A 16301-nucleotide genomic window follows, 5' to 3' on the forward strand; every position below is an offset into this window, starting at 1 on the left:
GTTCAATCACCACCAGGTTTTGCAGTCTGTTACTGTCTATTTCTAAGTTCTCAGCCATTCTGACTTGAGAAATGACACCTGTGCAGTGTCAGCTACTGTAAGACATGTATCTATTCCCTGCCAGGACTCCTAGACCACTGTGCTATAGATAACAGCCAATCACCACCCTTACTACACAGCTAATTTGCATGCATCAATTTCATTGGTTGTGTGAGGGAGACTGCACAGATAGTATATTACTTGGCTCAATTGCCATATCCATGCAACAGAACAGGCCTTCAGCTACTAGTTTATCAAGGGTTAATAAAGGTAAATAGAAATGAAATGTGTTATGGGCATGAATATTTTGTATTAGAGAGATAAGCACACTAGTAGGTGTTATAGACTGTTATAAGCAACCTATTGACCGGTTGGACTCTAGAACAATTATTAACATTACTCTCTCATATCACTAATATAAAAAGCATGACCCAATATTCTAACCTGGCTTTGCTACCTATTCACTGGTTAGGAGTCAAGAAACGTAAAAGGAAGAACATCCCCTCACCCAGAGTTACTCAGGCTCAATCACAGTTACAGCTGAAAGCCCAAATACACCAATGGTTGTTTTTGCCACTAAGCTTCTCCAGCTCCATGTTTTGAATTCAGTTCTAGTTTGGGCTAATTGTGTTGATTGTTCTTGTGATGCTCTGTGCATTGCCCATTCCTGCTGTAGACAGTTATCGGGGGCAGCTGCCTTTTTGTAGGATTTGCTCTACCAGAGTTTTCCCAACACATTCTACCATATTAAAATACAGCAGAAAACAATCACCAAGACTCATCTTCAATGGTACTTGCATTTAGCAGCGACTCACCTGGCAGGAATCCTGCCCTCCAGAAGAAGCAAAACCAGCACAAAGCATCCTAGCTGTGATCCCTCCAGGGTGATTAAAATAGTAATTTTTCTCACAGACTTCACTCTCAAGTATGGGTACTTGTGTCTGCTGCAGTCGACTAGCGAGGCTTCCATCTGCTGTGGAGAGAAGTTGGCAGAGGAACATTTATCACATTGTAAGTTATTTGCAGGGTTAAAGAACTGCTGAAAATGCAAAACTGGAGATGGAAACAAACAGAATGAAGTTGGCTAAAAACACACGTTTCCCCATGTCCCCTTGCTAATAGCTACAATTTGGATCCAACCAGACAGCTGAGTATGGAAACTGGACTTTCCACCAGGTTATCTGAACCTTCTGGTTATGTAATAATACAGGCGGGTGCCTGTACACACTATGTCAGACTGTGGAGATCCCCTTTGCCAACAGTCTAGTACAGCCATTTCAGAGCAGTAGTAGATGCTCAATTTGGCTTTGTTCAGCCAACTGACTCAAAACACAGCTCCTGCTGGAAAAAGCCAAGGTTTTAGCTAATGTCTCCCCAGCCTACCCCAAGTTTGTCTCCGAAGGAACATACCTCATTCATGAGCCTCTCCTCAGTGCCCTGATCATTTTAACCCTTTGATGTTTTGAGAGGCTTCTCACTCCCTACAAATCAGAAAGTATGGCCCAGAACATAAAAGCAAAAGCATGGGAGCTTTAATTAAGAGCAACTGCTAGGCCTGCAGTCCTGGACACTATTCTAATTATAGCTAGACAGCTGCAAATCAGCCAGTCCATAAGCAACATGTAAGAAATACATCTTTTTGCACAGTGATAGTAGAAAGCTCCTAAATGCTAAAATCACCTGTGCGTAGGAAGAACTGTGGATCCTGCCATCCGCTCCCCACTCATCATAGTGCTCAGCACACCCTACAATGATGCTAAGAGATGCAGGACAGAGGTAGAATCTCCACAGACACTTCCATCTTTTTTGCCCATTTAGAGAAGAACATACTACATACCTTCTCGGGTGCTCCCCCAGCCAGTCATGGTGCACAGAACAGAGGAAGATAACGGTTGCGTGCTGTTGGGCAAACATACTGGCCTCACAACAGTGTTAAACTCCAGAGGGACATCCAGTTGGATCAGCGCAATATCTGAGTCATAGCTCACTGTATCAAAATCAGGGTGCACCACAATAGTTTTCACCCTTCTCACCTGTACCAAACAGGATCAAACATTAATAAAGCAAAATGATGAGCTCAAAGAAGCTGGACCAGAGAAGATACAACTGAAAATGGACCTTAAAATGGAGGTGGGTTTAAAGTACATTTTGGAAGAAACACAAATTGGTGTCAGTTTAGAGAAGACTGAAACAGATTAGAACAGGGAAGATTCAGGACTCTGGAGGTCAGCGCCGTATATCCCCCAACTCTTGGTTACAGATTGGCCACAAATGGAAGAGATTGTATTAAAATCCCCTGAATTTAGGAGTGAGGATTCTATTTCATTTTGCTAAACTAGCCTGATGAGTTTTTGCAGAAGGCCAACATGCACTGGTGCAACATCCCTATGCTTTTGCCCCCTTGACTCAACTTAATGCATAGAAAGGCACTGGTCAACAAGTGTTCTGTAGGAAGCTGTATTGCCCAACACTAAGACAGCAAGATGCTGAAAGCACTATGGCTTGTGTTTTGCCATCTACTAGACTTTTTAAAAAAAGATATTAAAAAGAGAAAGCCTTAAAAGATATCATCAAGGATTAGGTTTGCCATACAAGTCCACAGACTATTTTGTTTCAAATGCTCTTCTTCCCCTTTGGTCACCCAAGATACCCACCTTTCTTTGGTTATTTCATCTTATTTGTTAGCACCGTGTTTTAACTAATGCACATGGACCTATTACAAAGAAGCAGGGAAGAGGAATCAACACAATCCACATTTTAGATTGTTTTGTTTAGTCTCTACCTGTTCTGTTGACTCCTTCAGGGCTCTATCATGGTCTCCCACGATGACAGTCCAATGCAGTGGTCTGTTTGTTCTGTAAAATAGAAATAAATGCACTGAATCTGTGTATAACCAGCCTTACGTATGCCTTATTCAGCATACTGAGCATCTTTTGCTTGGTCTTCAGTACCAGCTTAATTAGTCACCTAGCTCCCGGACTGACAAGTCAGAGTTTTGCCATGACAAAGTCTTTTACAAGTGGAAGTTGCTGAAATACACCAGGTATAATTTCATGTGAACCCCCTCTCCCGCACTGAGCCAACATTTTTCAAAGGCTAAAACAGAGCCTTGGAATCAAGCAAAGGAGAGTTTTATAAGTGGGAGTAAAAAGAAAAGGTGTATTAGTGGCACCTTAGAGACTAGCCAATTTATTTGAGCATAAGCTTCCGTGAGCTACAGCGTACTCCTTTTCTTTTTGCAAATATAGACTAACACGGCTGCTACTCTGAAATAAGTGGGAGTATGGGTACTTTTCAGCATTGTTTCTCTATCCTAGAGGAGGGGACATACCACTGTCCCAAAAAGACTATCTGTGCACATAGAAGCACAGGGAAGCCTTTGCCAGACAGGTTTACTCACGATTGTATACAGTGGGCTGCTGTGAGTACCCATGTTGGACTGATGACAACACCGCCACACTGATGGTCACCTAAGAATTGCAAGCCTGCCTGCCAAGGCCAGCAATGGGGACATGCTTCTTCTCCCCCAACAACACGTCCGGACAGCCACTGGGGACTAAACGGGGGGAAGCCACAGACATCTGCAACACAACAGCCAGAAAGCTAGTGAGCAACACTGACTTCCAAGACTGTCTCTTCCTTTGCATCTATCACATTTGTTTCCTTTGCAACTAAGACTATAAAGCAGAGACACCCCAAAAAGATGCAGTATAGCAGGCACCCTTTGTAGGGATAGCAGCTGGGTGTGGTCACTTATTTTGAGCAGAAGAAATGCAAGCTTGATGTAGGTGGCTGAGAACTTGAATTATGGACAGATGTTCCATATTATACCGCAAAGACCAAATAAGGCCCAGACGTAGATGTTAGTATCTTTCTCCCATCCTATAAATACATGGATCAATTTCAAGTTTTCCTCACCAAATCAAGGTTAGAAAGGATTAAACTAGATGGATAGTGTGGCACTGGATGGGCACAACCCCTGAAAGATAAGTGGGCATTTCTCCCCATTGCTTCACTCTGAATATGCTTTATACCTCCTTACTGTGTATACCTTACATCCCCATACCCTGAAATCCTAGATCCCATGTGCACCTACACCACTGCAGTCTATTTCCTAAGGATCCTCTGGTTATAAGTCAGGAAGAACTATTGACCCAGCCCATTACAATGAATTTTTTACCAGCTTACCTAAAGGGATGTTCTTTGGAGTGGCCGTCTGTAGAACAATTGGTTCTGCAACTACTGATTCAGCTTCTTCTGCTGAAGACAGAATAAATGGAATCTATTTTACTCCCAAGGCACCAGTCATGGCCCCAACCCCTCCTCCTCCTCCTCCTCCCCCCAAAGCCCCAACCCTGCAGAAGGAACTCCTACAGGTGAAGGCCAGATCCTTCAATGTTAGCAGCTGGCATATAAGAGTGAAGCAACGGCAGTTACGCAGGGGACTGTTACCCCATGTTCCCACGCCCACTGCTGTAATAGGACAGCAGTCTCTGGATGGGATGCTTCTAGAAGTAGTTCAGAATGCCAGAGTCTGCGAGTTTCAGGTAACAAAAGTGGTCAGTGTCCTATCAGTGTTCCCAGTGTGGGAATTCCGATTCCTTTCCATTGTTGAAAGGACTGAATTCTGCCAGTAGAAACTGTTCCATCTTTAACTGCCCCAGCATAGCGAAAGGGGATAATTTCAAAAATAAGACCAAGAATTCAGAAAACATAACAAAGGTCTTTCTACCAACCTGAAGGAACAAAGGTGAATCTGGCCTTAAATCCTCTGAAATTGTTCTCCCCATCACTTTCAAAATGTATTAACATTTCATTGCCAGGGCTCCGAATTGGGCTGGGGATTGAGAACCCACACAGATTGGCTGTAAGAAAAAGTGAGGAAACCCCCATACTTTTAAAATTCAGAATATCACTTTAAACTCACTTCCAGCTTTGCTAAACTATGTCCACAGGAGGAAAAACCAAACAGGGACTTGTAATTTTCACTTGGCTCAAAAAGCCATTTTGTGGGTGGATTTTTTTTTTTTTTAAATCTGAAACAAAGACGTTTGCCAGGTCCAGTCAAAAGGTATCCAAGGAGAAGGAAGTAGAGGCCCAAATTAAGCTACTATATACTCTCAGGAATGAGACAACCTCCTAATTTTCCCACTATGTGAACTAAACTAACATAAAACAAGTTTGCTGCATAAGTGCCTCCCACCAAGAGAGCCTCTTAAAAAGACCTGCATTTGCCATCTGTATATGATGGGCACTCAATGCTTCTTAAACCTGCAAACACACGTCAGCCACCATTCTGAGGACTTGGAGTAGAACCAGCAGCTCCCCTTCTCTCTCTGTGCCTATATAAAGCACCCAGTCTCCCTAGTGCCCAGCTGTTAATTAGAGCTGCTTGGAAATTTTCCACCAGAATGATATTCCAACAGAAAACGTGGACTTTGAAAAAACAAACAAACAAGTCCCCAAAAATTTTGCTGGAAACTTAGGATTTTCCTCAAGAAAATCTAAATAAAAGCTCTGAGCTTCCAGGATCACTGTATGAGGAGTCTGGGAGTCCATGGAAAAGGCTAAAAAGTTCTGTTTTGGTTCTCCCCAATGGGACTTTTTTAAAAAAAAAATAGAATTTAGCTCCCATAAAATTTATTTGAATCTGTGACTTTGTCCTGATTCAAAATGAAAACATTTCCAAGACTTCACAATTTTTTTGTGGTTTTCTGGTCCACTCTAGTGCTAATATTTATTTTAAAAAAGCCTTATACATCACATTAAAGACATGTGAAGTACGATGACCATCAGGTTGCAGATGGACAAACAGAAGAGAATTGGCTTGCCCAAGGCCAAGTGGCAAAGCCAGGATCATAATTCAGAATTTCTTGCCTCTCATTCCTCCCATTGTACTAGCTTCCCCTCCTCCCCCTGGAGTCAGGTACAAGTCTGCTGTCTAAAAATTGTCCTGAAATTTTGTAATAAGCATCTCCCACTTTGAGTACAGAGTTATTTTTCTTCTTCAAAATGGAAATGTGACTCTGTGAATTGTGTTTCAGCTCACACTGTGTGGAGGAGAGCCGTTCCATGTCACAAAGGATTGAGATTTTGAAGTCTGGCTTCATTTCTACTTGGAACAAAACCCCCAAATTTCAAAATTCTCAAGGGAATATTCCAAACTGCAAATTTAAGAGTGAAATGTTGTTCACAATATTGTTACAGCTGTGCTCTCTCTCTCTGCTATCCTGGGACCAAGGTGGGTGAGGTAGTATCTTTTATTGGACCAACTTCTGTTGGTAAAAAAAGACGCTTTCCAGCTGAAAGAGCTCTGTAACTTGAAAGCGTCTCTCTTTCACCAAGAGAAGTTGGTTCAATAAAGTATATCCCCTAACATTTCACCCTGAAAGATAAGGTAGGTATTATTTTGATTGAGAGACTTTGAATTTTAGATCATAAAATAAAGATTCTAAACAAAGATGTTTGTAAACAAAATGTTTCATTTTGACATTAGTAGATTCACCTCCCCTTCCCCCCCGATTTTGTTATGAAACAAAGTCCAGCAAAACTGGTCAGGTTTCATGAAGTGTTTCAATTTTGACAGACCTGCATAGTCCAGCAGACTACAGTTCTGTGAAAGTCTCCCTGACCAGCTTTAATTTTTACCTTCTTTGAATGCAACAAAGCAGCTGGAAACAAAGTGGAGAACCAGCACCATGGACTGCAAGGTGCCAAGCACTCTGTCCCCATCCCACAGAGCATGGGAGCACATACTTCAGTGCTTTGCTGGATCAGCAGCACAGCTCAGCACCCGGCAGGATTAAGCCCAACATGACCAGTCAGATCTCTGCAGTCCCCCAGCAAGAACTCCACGGGTTTGGGAACCACTATGGCACTGGAACACCCTGCTGTACTGAGATGTGCAAGGAGGCAGAGTTAAGGCTGTTGTAGGAACCTTCATTTTGCATTTTCTGACTAAAGTGGTTTAATTCTACCACTGAAGTGTCACTAATGTAGCTTGTATTTCTTTTGGCAGCAAGCTATTTAAGTCTTCTTTTCTGTAATGGATTGTACATGTGAGATTGAACTAATTCACGGCTACCTAGCTGGTGCTCATCTTCCGTGTCACTGTAAATGACAACTGCGTCATAGATACAGCCCGCGCTGAATTCAACAGCAAAGTCTTCAAACTCCAGCTGGAAAGAGAAGATGGGGGTGGGGGAGGGGGAGAGAAGAGTTAATAACTGGGGCCTTTTTTGTTTTACCCTCTTTGTAAGCAAAATGTTGACTCTAAAATTAACTCTGAGTCTTAGTCATTACCAAGATTTGAGTAACCGCTAAAGAGCCTTAACCCTGTTCCTAGTGCACCCTAAAAGAAGGTCAAATGATACATGGACTCTAAATCTATCACAAAGTTTACTTGGAGCACCTCTTGTAGTGGAACTGACCCATCATGCAGTGGAACTAAGCTTGTCCCTTTCCGGCCAGTGTTGCTTTCTGTAATCAGCAAAAAGCTGAAGAGTTTGCGAAGGCTGAACCACAGAGGTGGGTTTAAATAGAAATGGTCATTTTTTTTGAAGTTTTTAAATCAAAGCTTACATTTTCTCTTTAAAACTCTCACATCATCATCACCACAACGACCCTTTAAAAATCCAAACCACGGTTGGCTGCCATTGGAATTCTGAAACACTCAGCAGCAACAATAGCGTCACCTGTATAGAAACCTCGAGCGTGTGAAGTACTTTCAGTGTCTTAATACAAACAGCAGATTACAGAACTGTATGAGCATTAGTGTGAGGACTGCCCATGAGCAACAAACCTGCATGCACTTAAGCAGACATAGGTTTAATGGATTCTTTGCTTTTACAGAGGACAGACATTGCCTTGGACAGTACAATACAGTAGCTTTATTTTTATCTGTGGGTGAGGTTAATCCAACAGGTAACCTCACTTTAGCCGGTGCAATTGCAATGACAGTGGGAGGAAGGGTAGGCATCAAACTGCAACAGCAAGAGGTCACTTCCAGCACCCCCAGTAGGAACAGTCATCACATGTGTTGGTCCAAGCTACTGCTTGCTTAGCTCAGTACCATGTCTGCATGTTTAACACTCTAATGGAAGAAGGGGACTAGATAGAGAGCAAGAAGGGCAGGTTGTCAGGTTCCCCAGCCCTACTGAAACCTTGTATTGTCTTTCCCAAGATGCAGTTACATTAATTGGAAGGGCTGGTACCAACCAGCTTCAAGCATCTACAGCAGCTCAGTATGCCAGTTCATACAGGGCTATACACACCATCTGAATTGGTTAAAACATACCCTGCGAGAAGCCTAAGCTGAAAACCTTAGGTCTTACAAGCTTGTGCATTGTAGATGTTTCCAGCAGGATTTTATTGAATTGCTTCCCTGAGCAGTCAATGGCAGAGGTTTAAGAGCAGTATCTCCTGTCACTGGGGAGATGGTTGGGGTTGGTCCTGCTTTGAGCAGGGGGTTGGACTAGATGACCTCCCGAGGTCTCTTCCAACCCTAATCTTCTATGATTACCTTTATGACATTCTCTACCGGGGCTTCAATGAACCAATGGCACTTCACGTTACTGGGATACGAGCCAGGGTAATTAGCAGTATCAATCTTTCCCTCTTCCACCAGCACTGCAACACTTCCACAGCCAGAACCTATCACATTGGTTTAAGAAGAAAAAGTCCGATTTAATAGCAAAGTTAAAAAAAACAAACACAAAAAAAACCAAATGCCTACCACCACCGTGTGTACCAGAGATGGTTTCTTTGGTTTTAAAGGGGGTTGGGTGGCAGAGAAGTATGTACAAATGGTATGTCTGAAGTCACCTGCTTCCGATTCCTTATGTATAGCTGTGAAGGTGAATTCAAAGCCACTGCCGGTGTTGCTTCCATCAGAAATGAGAGTAACCATTGCTCGGTTAGAGTCTATCAGCAGCGGGGCTGGTAACACATCCCCACAGATTTTACCTACAGGGAAAAGGTTAGACCTTTATTGTGGTATTGCTCACACACACACTTTGTCAGGCAGCTTACTTTTTCAGATTCACTAAACTGTATACAATATTGGAAAGTCACGTATTCCAGAGAAGACTCAGATGACTATTCCAGCATCAGTTTCAGTTACCTATAAGGTAAAATGTTTGGAGACAGAACTGCATCCAAAACCTCCACACAGGCAATTCAGCTCAAGGTTTCATGGTGGGATAGTATGGGCACATAGCCACTAGTACTGTTCAGAGTATAGAAGGAGCAAAGATTTGCATGAAATATTTATTCTTTAGCAATTCAGTCTCAAGAATGGATAATAAATTTAGACTGTAAGGGAAAAGTACTTAGTCATTATTTATCCATAAAGCGACAGACATTTATTGTGCTATACAAGTCAAAAGTTTGAGTCAACAAGATTTGTCAGATAATTCTGCCTATGTCTTTATCTCGCATGTTCTGCTTTGTACCATTGTCATTGACCTCCAATAAGGACTCCAGCATCGGAAACTGGCTGGCAGTTTTGTTGATGTATGAGGCCAATTAGATGACAGTTCAGCTACATGGGGCTAGTAGGAGTGAAAACTTGTCTAAACACAAGGCAGAAATAGGGCTTGAAAAACACAGTGGAGAAAGACTTTACACAGACAGTTTTCAGACTATATAGTCATGCACTAGCAGTCAGAATGGACATGAATATCTACCTTCCCCCTACCTCCATTACTTAGCTTTGACAGCTTCAGTGCCAGGGCAAATGACAGTGAAAGGTTCCTTATTTGTAATAAGACATAAAAGGGTTCTAACATCAATGTTCACGTTTCAGATGGCATGGCAGGCAATCAGCAAAAGTATTGAAAAGGAGAGATTAAGGCATTCCACGTACCAATTAGCTCTCTTTTGTCCGAATACAAGGACACGTAGTCATGGTCACACGTGATCTGGCTCTCTATGTCTAACCTGGTGAACTGTATTAATATAATCTTGTCTTCTGGCACAATTATATTCCACACGCATAGGCTCAAAACAAAGAAACAATTAAGTTAGACAACAGAATCACAGCAAGAGTGAAATTCATGTGACTGCATCCTTCCTTCCCAAGCAGCTCCAAGGGGTGGTGACAGGGGGTTCGGCATGCTGGAGTGCAAGAGGGAGTTTAAAAGACACCAAGGACAGAGCACATAGTCATAAAGCAAAGTAGTTTATGCTTCTTCCCAGAACTATCACCTTCCTCCTTCACTCTGCCCTGCATCACCACCTAGTCACCCACTTTAACTTGGTCTGCCCTCAGCATTAAAGAAAAAGAGTACTTGTGGCACGTTAGAGGCTAACCAATTTATTTGAGCATGAGCTTTCGTGAGCTACAGCTCACTTCATCGGATGCATACTGTGGAAACTGCAGAAGACATTATATACACACACAGACCATGAAACAATACCTCCTCCCACTCCACTGTCCTGCTGGTAATAGCTTATCTAAAGTGATCATCAAGTTGGGCCGTTTCCAGCACAAATCCAGGTTCTCTCACCCTCCGCCCCCCCCCCCCAAACTCACTCTTCTGCTGATAATAGCCCATCCAAAGTGACAACTCTCTTCACAATGTGCATGGTAATCAAGGTGGGCCATTTCCTGCACAAATCCAGGCTCTCTCACACACACCCCCCCGGAAACATACACACACACACAAACTCACTCTCCTGCTGGCAATAGCTCATCCAAACTGACCACTCTCCAAGTTTAAATCCAAGTTTAACCAGAACGTCGGGGGGGGGGGGGGGGGGAGGTAGAAAAAAACAAGGGGAAATAGCCACTCCCAGTCTCTATTTAAGCCTAAATTAATAGTATTCAATTTGCAAATGAATTCCAATTCAGCAGTTTCTCGCTGGAGTCTGGATTTGAAGTTTTTTTGTTGTAAGATAGCGACCTTCATGTCTGTGATTGCGTGACCAGAGAGATTGAAGTGTTCTCCGACTGGTTTATGAATGTTATAATTCTTGACATCTGATTTGTGTCCATTTATTCTTTTACGTAGAGATTGTCCAGTTTGACCAATGTACATGGCAGAGGGGCATTGCTGGCACATGATGGCATATATCACATTGGTGGATGTGCAGGTGAACGAGCCTCTGATAGTGTGGCTGATATTATTAGGCCCTTTGATGGTGTCCCCTGAATAGATATGTGGGCACAGTTGGCAACGGGCTTTGTTGCAAGGATAGGTTCCTGGGTTAGTGGTTCTGTTGTGTGGTATGTGGTTGTTGGTGAGTATTTGCTTCAGGTTGGGGGCCTGTCTGTAGGCAAGGACTGGCCTGTCTCCCAAGATTTGTGAGAGTGTTGGGTCATCCTTCAGGATAGGTTGTAGATCCTTAATAATGCGTTGGAGGGGTTTTAGTTGGGGGCTGAAGGTGACTGCCAGTGGCGTTCTGTTATTTTCTTTGTTAGGCCTGTCCTGTAGTAGGTGACTTCTGGGAACTCTTCTGGTTCTATCAATCTGGTTCTTCACTTCCGCAGGTGGGTATTGTAGTTGTAAGAATGCTTGATAGAGATCTTGTAGGTGTTTGTCTCTGTCTGAGGGGTTGGAGCAAATGCGGTTGTATTGCAGAGCTTGGCTGTAGACAATGGATCGTGTGGTGTGGTCAGGGTGAAAGCTGGAGGCATGTAGGTAGGAATAGCGGACAGTAGGTTTCCGGTATAGGGTGGTGTTTATGTGACCATTGTTTATTAGCACTGTAGTGTCCAGGAAGTGGATCTCTTGTGTGGACTGGACCAGGCTGAGGTTGATGGTGGGATGGAAATTGTTGAAATCATGGTGGAATTCCTCAAGGGCTTCTTTTCCATGGGTCCAGATGATGAAGATGTCATCAATATAGCGCAAGTAGAGTAGGGGCGTTAGGGGACGAGAGCTGAGGAAGCGTTGTTCTAAATCAGCCATAAAAATGTTGGCATACTGTGGGGCCATGTGGGTACCCATAGCAGTGCCGCTGATCTGAAGGTATACATTGTCCCCAAATGTAAAATAGTTATGGGTAAGGACAAAGTCAAAGTTCAGCCAGCAGGTTAGCCGTGACATTATCGGGGATAGTGTTCTTGACGGCTTGTAGTCCATCTTTGTGTGGAATGTTGGTGTAGAGGGCTTCTACATCCATAGTGGCCAGGATGGTGTTATCAGGAAGATCACCGATGGATTGTAGTTTCCTCAGGAAGTCAGTGGTGTCTCGAAGGTAGCTGGGAGTGCTGGTAGCGTAGGGCCTGAGGAGGGAGTCTACATAGCCAGACAATCCTGCTGTCAGGGTGCCAATGCCTGAGATGATGGGGCGCCCAGGATTTCCAGGTTTATGGATCTGGGGTAGTAGATAGAATATCCCAGGTCGGGGTTCCAGGGGTGTGTCTGTGCGGATTTGATCTTGTGCTTTTTCAGGAAGTTTCTTGAGCAAATGCTGTAGTTGTTTTTGGTAACTCTCAGTAGGATCATAGGGTAATGGCTTGTAGAAAGTGGTGTTGGAGAGCTGCCGAGCAGCCTCTTGTTCATATTCCGACCTATTCATGATGACAACAGCACCTCCTTTGTCAGCCTTTTTGATTATGATGTCAGAGTTGTTTCTGAGGCTGTGGATGGCATTGTGTTCTGCACGGCTGAGGTATGCATCCGATGAAGTGAGCTGTAGCTCACGAAAGCTCATGCTCAAATAAATTGGTTAGTCTCTAAGGTGCCACAAGTACTCCTTTTCTTTTTGTGAATACAGACTAACACGGCTGTTACTCTGAAACCTCAGCATTAAGTGTTCTTAAAGCCCCCCAGTTCACTCCTGGTGTGTGTTTCCACAACCCTAACATAGGGAAATTCAGAGGGTTGGCAATATTCCTTCCCCCATCTCCATGCAGAATGCATGGATTAAACCAGGTGTGTGCGTGCACATTTACAACCCTATATCCATCATCTCACAGTCATAGCCAGATCAGCTCAGGCTAGGATATCACCAGCTCCAGCTAAGAAGTAATAAGAAACATATGCTGGGTTTTTAATAGTGGTTAGCGCAACACAAAGTGCTTCACTGCAAGAGAGAAGAGTCAGTTCTCTCCTTTGCGCTCAGACTTTGGATCTGTGCTATGCTGCCAAATGGATTGTGTCCCCAGGCAATTCATAGCAAGAGAGGAAGCCAGTAAAATACTCACACATGCAAAAGCATCTACCAGCTTATGGCCAGGGTTACTGAGATCTTAACCATTTGCATTCCCCAAATAGTGACTGGGCTCACTGGGCTAAAGTCATGCCCAGGATAAATGCAAATCAAGTCAATAGTTATTCTGGCACTGAATTTGGCCAAGTCTATGCACAGCCTCCATATTGCACAGCTAAAATGTATACAAGGGCTTACAGGGCATATCCACATTAGGACAAAACATGACCCTTTAATATCTGTTAGCAAACAACTCAAAACTTTAGAGTATACAGAACTAGTTATTTTTCAGCACATTATTCAACCCACTAACATGTTAAAGAACAGCTTGCCAGGTATATACTGGAGTTCACACATTTTTAGAACAAAACCACCTTTTATCCTAGTGTGGATAGGCACACAGGCACCCGTAGTAGAGACAAAATGGCATCTCTTTGTTAGGCCAGGCCAGTAGGATCTGCAATAGGCTCATCTCATCTGGCGGTTTCTTTTGGCACATCTCCAGCTCTCAAGCCTCTTCAGAAGACATTAAGGGATAGATCTGTTCCCACTGCAAGTCCTAAAGACTTCAATGGTTGCAGAACCTGACACTAGAACAGTTTAAGAATTTTAACGTTAAGCTAATTCATGGGCTCAATCCAAGTGCATCAATTTATTTAACTGGGAATTGGTCCTGCTTTGAGCAGGGGGTTGGACTAGATGACCTTCTGGGGTCCCTTCCAACCCTTATATTCTATGATTCTATGATTTTATGAGTGCAGTTCCTGTAAGGACTAACAAAAGTCGTGTTTCTCATTCTAACATGCTATTTCTGGGTAACCATTGTTGCCCAGTACCGATCCCAGACAAGCAAACATCACTACAGAGATGTTTAACTCTGGATACTAATTTTAAGGTTGACACATACCCACAATTTCAGCCACAAACTATTGACTTGATTGTGTTCACCGACTCAGTCAGGAGTAAGAATTCATGTATTTGCAGGCTGAAGTCCTATGGCTAGAGCGATGCATGCAGTCAAAGGAGATAGTCATCCCTTCTGGCCTTACCGACACGAACAAAGCACCCTATGAAAAGTGACCCTTCACAGAAGGGCAAGTGTTTTTGATGACATACAGGTGAATACCTGTTATCTAGGTAGTTACTCTCACTGGGCTGGGGATACCGAATGCGGCCACTTTCTCCAAAGACCAGCATTCCATGGGAGCTGCATCCTTCAGGAAAGTGTGGGGGAAGGTGATCTGCCTCTGCAGCTAGAAAGAGAAGAGCAATGGGTAAAATACAATTCTGACACTGGCATTGTTTGGGAGAGGCAGGTCTACAGTTCATGCAACCATTCAATTAATGCCACTTCACACCCTGAGTGCTTGAGGAAAAACTCAGATGGGTCTCAAGTGGTAACCACAATTCTTCTGAGGCCAGGTCAACACTAGAGACCAATATCAGTGTAACTATGTCGTTCAGGGATGTGAAAAATCCACACCCCTGAGGCTTTGTCTACACTACTGTGATAAGTCGACCTACGCTATGCAACTCTAGCTATGTCAATAACGTAGCTGGAGTCGACATATCTTAGGTTGAGTTACTGCGGGGGGCCATCGACTTACCGTACTCTTCTCATTGGAGGTAGAGTACAGGGGTCAACTGGAGAGCAATCTGCTGTCTATTGGGTGGGTCTTCACTAGACCCGCTAAATTGACCACTGGTGGATCGATCTCAGAGTGTCGATCCTGGCTGTAGTGTAGACCTGCTCTTAGTGACGTTGTTATACCGATTCAATCCCTGGTGTACACAATGCTATATCAGCAGAGAGCTTCTCCCATCAACGTAGCTACTGCCTCTTGGAGAGGTGGATCAATTACACTGACGGGAGACGCATAGGAGCATCTTAAGTCCTACAGCGGCGCAGCTGCATTAGTACAGCCTTTTAAGTGTAAGCCTGCCCTTAGAGTTCTGCTTACAAATGAAGCAAAGTCCTTTGCAAGTGTGAATCAAAGTCAATAGAGCTACACAGATTTACTCCAGTTGAGGCTCTAAATGCACTATTTTATCAATACTATTTCTATGGGTTACGGCTTAACTCTGCTCATTCTCTAACTGTGCTCGTCGTTTGAGTTGCAAGAATCTTCCAAGTTCTGCTTTGCAGGGTTCATGCGAACGTTTTTTACTCTGGTTCTACTTAATATTTATTATTCCAGAATAAGAGGCACTGTATGGTTGCAGACTAGTTCTTCCCTTTATGAGGATATCAGCTCCGACAAGATACTGTGGCAAATAAGTAATAGCACAGATGAAGTGTATGTCATAAACTTTAACTTTGACTGCTGTGACAAAAACAATGCCCTCTATTCAATAGATTCTATTTGAACTGCAGTGATAAGTGTATGGAAGTGTCTGATCAGGCTATAGGGAATTCATAGATCTGTTTATAGCTTTAAAAGTGTAGTTCTGATAATCAACTTAAAAAAATGGCAAGCTTATTCCACAGATCTGCTCTGTGTGTGTGTGTGTTTAAAGCCATATTTGCTCCAAATCAATAGTGTGGACCATTTCAGGGATTCTACAATAGCAATTTACAGATCCCCAGTTGACAAGGATTAGAAAATCTATTTTATAAGAACTGGACACGTTTTCTAGGCCAGAGAAGTGCTTCTCAAAAAAAAATCAACAAAACCACATGCACCTGGAAATGCTAGCTGGATTGGCCCTCAACATTCCATTTAGTGGGGCATGTTGATCAAAGCTGTCCTCAAAGCATTACGGCAGAGGGGCCCAGATACAGATGCTGTTCAAGAGAGGTGATTTCCCCACTTCCTGCTCTAAAATGAGAAGTACTTCACATTGTGTGCACCTTGATGGCAACACTCTAGAGCCTAACCGTGGAGCTTATGGCATTTATCTTTAGAGCCTCATGATAAACAAGCAGGAAAAGAGAAAAATTGCTAGTAAATGTACCCACCGGGGATAATGTTCTGTGTGATGAAGTCCATCAGTTCAGCTACATTGGAAAAGATGCCGGGGGAACCCCTTTTGTTGATGCTTTTCTCAAGGACATCCCAGCCTCTTGCACAGCCAACTCCCCATGATGTGACACCAGCCAGAGT

The 16301-nt window shown here is 43.3% G+C and overlaps 1 protein-coding gene across 1 annotated transcript in view; it reads right to left on the reverse strand.

Moving 5' to 3' along the window:
* LOC125634354 (ovochymase-1) overlaps positions 1 to 16301 on the reverse strand; it is a 41118-nt gene extending 24817 nt beyond the window's left edge. Inside the window, exons 1-12 of the mRNA XM_048844995.2 lie at positions 16157 to 16301; positions 14324 to 14450; positions 9905 to 10038; positions 8863 to 9003; positions 8561 to 8691; positions 7124 to 7217; positions 4776 to 4904; positions 4228 to 4299; positions 3440 to 3620; positions 2822 to 2894; positions 1877 to 2072; positions 855 to 1012 (exon numbers count right to left, since the gene is read on the reverse strand). Of these exons, the coding sequence (XP_048700952.2) occupies positions 855 to 1012; positions 1877 to 2072; positions 2822 to 2894; positions 3440 to 3620; positions 4228 to 4299; positions 4776 to 4904; positions 7124 to 7217; positions 8561 to 8691; positions 8863 to 9003; positions 9905 to 10038; positions 14324 to 14450; positions 16157 to 16187 (1467 nt within the window). The 5' untranslated portion in view covers positions 16188 to 16301. The remainder of the gene's footprint in view (positions 1 to 854; positions 1013 to 1876; positions 2073 to 2821; positions 2895 to 3439; positions 3621 to 4227; positions 4300 to 4775; positions 4905 to 7123; positions 7218 to 8560; positions 8692 to 8862; positions 9004 to 9904; positions 10039 to 14323; positions 14451 to 16156) is intronic.

Source organism: Caretta caretta, chromosome 1 (assembly GCF_965140235.1).
Source record: "Caretta caretta isolate rCarCar2 chromosome 1, rCarCar1.hap1, whole genome shotgun sequence".
NCBI classification, from domain to species: Eukaryota; Metazoa; Chordata; order Testudines; family Cheloniidae; genus Caretta; species Caretta caretta.